The sequence below is a fragment of the Solanum tuberosum genome, unplaced genomic scaffold (genome assembly GCF_000226075.1).
Source record: "Solanum tuberosum cultivar DM 1-3 516 R44 unplaced genomic scaffold, SolTub_3.0 scf00192, whole genome shotgun sequence".
Lineage (NCBI taxonomy): Eukaryota > Viridiplantae > Streptophyta > Magnoliopsida > Solanales > Solanaceae > Solanum > Solanum tuberosum.
In genome coordinates, this window is record NW_006239115.1 from 191,287 (window position 1) to 199,267 (window position 7,981).

Here is a 7,981-nt window from a genome sequence, read left to right on the forward strand (position 1 = left end):
GTCCCGGGATTAAATTATAGTACCGCTTATTTTGTTGTTTGGTTGGCAAGTTCGGGATAACTTATCCCGGGATTAATAATTAGTACCGGGATAAGTTATCCCTCTATTTGGGTGGTATAGTAATCCCGGGATAACTTATCCCGGGATAAAATAGGTAAATGACAAAAATGTCTCTTTCAACCCTTTTGTTATATCACTTTTTACATTAATGAAGGGCATTTTTGTAAACAAATAAATTGTTCTTAAAATTTATTATTTTGAATACAACAAACCAAACACTCAATAAAAAATAATCCCAACACAACTTATCCCATCATAACTAATCCCAACATAACTTATCCCATCATAACTCATTTTCAAACCAAACGACCCCTTAGTGTCATCGATATTGTCAAAGTACCATCTTCCGTTTCTCAAACTATTGCACACCCAAGAAACTAAATAAAAGTATTATTATTATTATAAATAAAAGGTAAAATAACTAAAACCTCTTAAACTTGTCAATTGGCTAAACTTTCATTATGTTTATTCAAATAAAAAAAATCACAAGGGATCATTTGTTCATTTTCCCTTTTCACAACTTCCTAAAGCACAACATTTGTTCGGTAACAAGGGATTGACAAAAATATTTTTAATTGGCTCAAGTCAATTGGTTCAAACAATGTGACATTTGAATTACATTAAGTGTGGAAACCCTATGACAGGTACCAGACACCGGATGAAAAAACAATGTAGTTGCTCATTGTATGCACAAACTACTTCTACCATGTAGATTATCCACACTTCTTTTGGACAGTGAAACTAGGTAATCTGCTCCAAAAGAGATCAATCATGAGGGAGGGCGAACCTCAACTTCATCTCTTTTTTTCCAACCTCCCTGCCATAACATGAGAGATATTTGTATTTAGAACAAAAATTTCCTCTATTATAATAACCACAAAGAGCATCATAATGAACTATTAATAACAGAAAGCAAAGCGAGAAGTTTAGATACATATCGAGATATATACCTCTACTTATGACCTTTGTTTCTTAGAAGAGTTACAACTGGCTTCTTCATGATGTTCACTATCGTCATATCTGATCCTCCTTATCCCAATGGAAAGTTCTGTTGATGGTTCATCACTGGTCTCAATGGAAAGTTCTGTTGGTGGTTCATCATTGGTCTCAACAAGCTCAGATTCATCTTTATAGAACAAACGAAGTCCAAACTCCTCCAATTCTTCAGGAAAAGATAACATAATGTGCCCATAGTCATTTGGTGTTTTACCATTTGCGTTAGATGTATCCCATATGCCAGCAAAAGGTACCAAGAAAAACTGAATCCTAAAATATGCATAACATTCTGAATGATTGGATAAGACAAGTTTCTGGGTGATACACGGCATCCCTTCAGAACTAATAATCAACTGAGCCGTGTTTTCAATTAAACTTCCAAAGTAACATACAGCAAATCCCAAGAAGTTATCTGATACATACCAATTTTCAGGCAAATTGACTGAAACACTTTTATCCATTCCCTGATAGTGGAACCAACTAGGGATATTACTCCCCTGACTCGTAAACACTCTTAACGACAAGGAATCTGAAGCAGAGATGTCATGGTGGAATGATGAGATATTTTGAAACAGTGAATTACAGATCAAATCATTGCGCCAATCTGCACATATTGTATCTAATTGAGGTGGAAATTCAGGCAGCTGTGTAAGCCTCTTGCAATCGTTTAAGTACAAGAGTCGAAGAGCACCAAGTTGGGCAATGCTTTGAGGCAAATGCTCAAAATTATCTCCCTTGAGATGCAACTCTTTCAAAGAGGATAAGCATCCAATATCTTCCGGAATTCTTCCATCTATGAATTTGGAGGAACTGAGATCCAGGATTTCCAATGAGAGTAACCCGCCATTAATTGGAGGAAACACAAAGTACACTTCATCTTCTGTTTTAATTTTCACAAACTTCAAGGATTTAAGCTTGTTCAAGCGGACGATGGAAGAAGGAGGTCGTGAAATTAGAGTACGTGTAGCATCAAGTTCCTCCAAGTTTTCTAAATCACCTATCTCTTTGGGCAAGCTTTTAATTGTTAAGCAGTACGACACATTTAGCTTCACCAAACCTTTCCACGTAACAATGCTGCTTGGAAGAGCTTCAAGATTCATGTCATTCAAATAAAGCTCTGTTAGATGAATTGGGTACTGAATAGATAATGGTAGTTCCCTTATCCCACTGTTTACTGAAAGACTCACCAACTCCGGCTTCATTGTACGGAGGAATTCTGGAAATTCCATTAAACTATAGCAAGCTCGTAGATTCATAGATTCAAGAGATTTCATGTTAACACGTGGAAAACTCCAAAGCTTGTAACAATCATTCAAATTTAACACAATGAGTTTTTCGCAATATGCTAGGGAATAGTGAACCTCTTCAAGCTTACTACAGCCCTCCAGATTCAAATACTCCAAATTTGGCATCCCCGTGAAATCTGGTGTTTGCACCAGGCTTCTAGAAAAGCTGAGATCTAGCGTTCGTAGAGACGGCAAATGCTGCTATTCAAAATAGAGAAAGAATGATCTTTGTGTTTAATTTACCCCTTAGACCAAAAATGAATAAAGACATCTGAATTATGAGAGTCTAACACAATATTTTGAGTGAAATTGGAAAATGTTTTATTTTATTTTTATATGGAAATTACATGTTCAGAAACTAAATAAAAGTGTTTATTATCTATAATCCTTTAGACTTGACATGTTTTATTCTATACACACTTGATTGTTACACTTGTCTTAAATATCCCCTATATATACTTGACTATTTACTACTCTCTCCATTTCACAAACAATGGTCTAGTTTGACTTGACACGACGTTTAAGAAAATAAAGAAGACTTTTGAATCTGTGGTCCTACATTAAAGTTATGTTAAATGTACAAAATTGTCCTTTAATCTTGTGGTCTTAAATATGTCAGGTGGAAAACTGAAATTAAAATGTTACCAAAAATAGAAAAAGGTCATTCTTTTTTAAACTGACTAAAAAAAAAGGAGGTCATTTGTGAAACGGAGGGAGTATCATTTATCTCTTGAACATTGATGTGGAAAAGAGTGAATACACTCTTCTAGGTGCTTGAGTGAAAAGAAAAATAGAGGGCATAATTTTAACCCCAATTTATGTTTTTTTATTTATTCTTTAGCTGTAATGACTATTTATTTTAATTATCTTTTTTTTTCTTTTGGTGAGAGTGTTTAGTTGTCGGTGTAGATCAAATATTAAGAATATGGCATCTAGACAACTATTAAACGGGGAATGAATTTACCCAATGGATTTTATGTTTTAAGAGAATAAGAGCCATGTGGATGTTACTTGAGTTTAACACTGTTACTTTTAAACGGATTTTATTAAGGAGATTAAAAGTACTCCACTTTAGCAAAATGAAGGGATTAAAAATATTCATATTATATATATTTGAAGACCAAAATGAACCTATTCCTATAGATATGGTATAGTTTTAGCCCAAATCCAATATATGAAACCTTAATCATCATTCAAGAAGATAGTAGTATAGAATGAACTCCTTCGATAAGTATTCATTTTGTCCCACTACATAAAACCTAGGATGAGATTCATATTTTTGTAGGTAAATATTTTGATGATCAAATTTTAAATTGAGCTTCTTAGTTAAAATAATGAGGCAAGCTTTGAAAAAAAAGACAACGATATTATAATTTTAATAGAAAAGAGACTAAATTATCCTTAAACTATCAGAAATAGCTCCATTTTATCCTTCATTTGCTTTTGGTATACCAAAAATACCCTTGCTATCTATTTTTTGGACCAAAATATGCCTCCAAGCTAATGTTGTCCACATGAGCATGTTAGGGCCATTTAAATAATAGAAAAACCTGACATGACAATTCAATATGACAAAATAGGGTTAAATTGCCTTTGAAGAAATTGCTTATTTAATTTTTACATTTATATGACATTGGGTTTCATCGTATCAATGAGTGATTCTTACCTAATCTATTTTTTTAAACTCGAACTTAACTTGATTGTTTAAAAGTGTATGTTACATTAAATCCATCAGAAAATAGATGGCATGGCGTTTTGGTTGTCAGAAGCAAATAAAGGATTAATTGAGTGTTACTTGTTAGTTTAAGGACAATTTTAGCCCTTTTTCATAGTAACAATATGAAAACTCAATATTGTATAACATATATTAATTTGAGTTTATGGAATTAATAACTTATTTCATTTAAATACAAATACCATAATTCTAGGACAAGTAACCATAGAAAGTAGAAAAAAGGGGCAAATATATATCTTCACTATGTGATCTGGAGTGAATATACCTTTTGTTAAAAAAATAAAATGATGCATATATAACATGAACGTTTAACAAATAATGCATATTTATTATTTTCATTAACAATTAAATTTTAAAAAATTTGAAGTTAGTTTTTTAATTTCTAAACACTCACATGGTTTTTAAAAAAATTACTCACTCAATTTTTACCCCTCTAGACCTAATCCAACTAAAGAACCTCATCCCTCTTTATTCAGACCTGACTCAAACTCATCTTATGTTTGAGTAGAAGATGGATTGGGTTTTTATTCATTTGGGTTGGGTCTAGAGGGGAAAAAAATGAGTGGGGTAATTTTTTAAAGCCACGTGATATTTTTGAATTTTAAAAATCAATTTTATAATTATTTTTTTAATTCAATAAATACAGACCTGTTAATGGAAATGGTATATATGCACCATTTGTTAGACGACAGAGTATATATATCATTTTTTTTAACAAAGGATATATCAGTTTCAAATCGCAAAGTTGAGGGTATTTACCCTTTTCCTTAGAAAGTAGCTTAAATAAAATGGTACCTCTGTTTCCTTCCATAAATAATGCAGCGAACTCCCATGAAGTTCAAGATGAACAAGCTTTTCTGGTTTAAAATTTTCTGGCAATGACTTCCAAGGATAGTGATTCCAGACTAACCAACGCAAGTTATTGGACAGGTACTCAATAGAGTCATCATGGTCATTCGAAGAGCGAAATGGAGCAGAGAATTCGAAAATATCAAATATGTGTAATATCCTAAGACTTTTCATTTTTTTCATTGCCTCATTATTAAAGCATAGTTCTTCTTCATTGCAACTAAACCAGATTGCTTCCACTGTCATGGTCCCCTGATAAAAAGATCATGAGTCAACTAATCATAACTTCACATGTTGCTTACAAGAAATATTTTGTGCAAATATTTATATTTTCTAATAATACTTTTTTTTTGAGAAGTTCTTTAGCATCAAATCATAAAAAATTCAATGTAGTGATAGAATAAATATTGTAATTGGAACAATACAAATAATTGTCATCTTTTAATTTGTTTATTTTTAAATCAATGATTAAGTGAATTCTTGGTTGAGGATTGGTATGTTATGATTTGACCCTTCTTACTTGTATTTTTTTATGTGAGGATTTTTATAGGGTAAATATGTGGGTGATATTAGCTTTAAAAACTATTTACTTATTGGTGTGTATAACATGCAATCTTAAGAAAGAAACTGGATAAAACATATTAAACACTAATTCATAGACGATTAGCTATGTTAGGCAATTGATGTTACTTTTGCTTCTTTTATTAAAAAATAAATAAATAAATAAATAAAGTAAAGAGCTAAAATGACGTACCTGTAAGAATATGAAGCAAGAGGAACAAATAAATGGAATTGATTGGCTATACGTCTTTGAAATATAAAAATTAGAAATTAAATATTATTGCATTGTTTAGCTTACTTACTGTATAGTCTATCATCACTTTTTTGAAATCTTCAACATCCCATATTCTGCTACGGTTTTTCGGAAGCTTTTGCATTTTCACCACATATCTACCCATATCTTCAATCAAATCATGCATTTCAATCGTATCATCTTCAGAGATGAACACAAGAGATTTATTAATCAGAACATTCAATCCGTATTCAGCTCCAAAGTCACAACTCTCAAGAATTTGCATGACTTCTTTTCTTTCAATTCCACGTAAGAAACATGCAATATCTAGAAATATCTCTTGCTCTTCAAGCTCCAACCCATCATAACTTATTTTGAGTTTTTCAACAATTTCTGAATTAGAGTTTTTCTTTATTTGCTCTACAGTTTTTCTCCACAAAGTTAGACACTTTTTATGCAATAAAGAACCCCACACCTTGAGGGCTAAAGGAAGGCCTTTAGCGTGATTTACTACCTCCAATGAGAACTTCTTAAAACTCTCATCTGGATCTTCTTTTTTAAAAGCATGCTTATTGAATAATTGCATAGCTTCATGATCAGGTAGTGTAGACACTTCGTATATCGCATCATCCTTCTCTATCAAATGTTTGTTTCTAGTTGTCACAATGACTCTACTGCCATTACCAAACCAATCAACATCACCTGCTAAATACTCCAAATGCTCAATGTGATCTATATCATCAAGCACAATTAGCACCTTCATAGAACAAAGTATGCTCGGAATCATGCACTTCCCATCATACTTATCATTGACATAATCATCTTTTTTTCTTAACAGTTTAGAGAGAAGGGTGTTTTGTAAAGAATGCAATTCATTCTTTTTTGCATTTTCTTTAACATCTGCAAGAAAACAGGAAGCTTTAAATTGATAAGATATAGCATCAAAAATAGCTTTTGCTATTGTTGTTTTACCGACTCCGCCTATTCCCAGATCCCTAAAATCCGAACATCGTTGTTTCCATTTGAAGTTTGGATTTTAGTTTCTCTAAGTGATCGTTTATTCCCACAACATCTTGCAAAAAAGATGAAGAATAAGCATTTGTGCAAAATTTGGAAGAGATGCAGCCTACGATCTGTTGAATATTCTCTGATTCAATCCTACATAAAGAAGAAGATTGATAGTTTAGGAGGACTTTTATGTATTCTCTCTAATTGAATTGATAGAACTATGCCTTCTTAACAATAAAAATGTATATACTCTACCATCTAAATAATTAATAATCAATGAAATTATATTGTGTTTGAATGGAAATTATTCCATTTTTTCATTAAAAGTAATTATGTGTATTCAACTAACCCGTCACGGATATCATATCCTTTTAGATTTGCGGCAACAGTTAGGGCATTTCTCCATCTTTGCACCTTCTGCATCCCCTCAACATCATCCTTATACTTTAATTCATGTTCGGCAAATGCTGCTCCAAAGCTTTCACTTTGGTTTCGAATATGTGATGGATCCACATCATAGAAGATTGGTATGACTGTTTGTCCATTTTCTTCATCTTTGCATTCCATGATCTTCACTAGTTCATTCAAGCACCACTTAGATGTAGCATAATTCTTTGAGAAAACAATAAGTGCAACTTGAGACTCTTCGATAGCTCTCAAGAGTTCTTTCGGAATTGAATCTCCATGCTCTAGCCTTTTATCATCTTGAAAGGTGCTTATTCCCCTATTTTTCAAACCTTCATACAAATGACCCGTAAATGTTTTTCGAGTGTCTTCACCTCTGAAGCTTAGAAACACAACGTACTTCCATCGAGGACAATACTTTGAATTACTCGCAGAAGAAGAAGAAGATGCCATAGATTCGATTAATTGTCTGAAAAGAAAAATATTTTTTATGGATGAGATCTATTGATGATATTTTGGACAAAGTCCTTGTATTGACAATTCAGATAAGGCGGTGGAGGATATGGCTGTTGTCCATTCATTTTACAAATGTGGAAATGCCCTGGAACCTGATATTTGTTGGGCTGGATCTTCTAGATTAATTTAATGTTGTTTTGGTATTTTTTATTTGGGCCGAAGTCCTTGTACTGAATGTTGGTTTCAGAAAGTTAAATAAAAAGGCCAGCAGGCCACAAAAATTTGATTAAAAAACAAAGGTCCGAATTTGAAAAATTAAAAATGTCTCGAAAGTTAAATTAATATGGAATGGAGGGAGTAGTTTATGAATATTTACTTTTACCCTCAATATTA

At 32.4% G+C, this 7,981-nt stretch overlaps 1 protein-coding gene across 1 annotated transcript; it reads right to left on the bottom strand.

Annotated features, from left to right (window-relative positions):
- Positions 1 to 478: 478 nt before the first annotated feature.
- LOC102603977 (TMV resistance protein N-like) lies at positions 479 to 7,721 on the bottom strand. Its single transcript, XM_015312184.1, is given in 7 exon segments — positions 479 to 877; positions 1,011 to 2,540; positions 4,873 to 5,178; positions 5,790 to 6,706; positions 6,709 to 6,735; positions 6,738 to 6,877; positions 7,077 to 7,721. Coding segments are annotated over 6 exon segments (3,423 nt in total). The 5' UTR covers positions 7,586 to 7,721; the 3' UTR covers positions 479 to 877; positions 1,011 to 1,016.
- Positions 7,722 to 7,981: the final 260 nt, after the last annotated feature.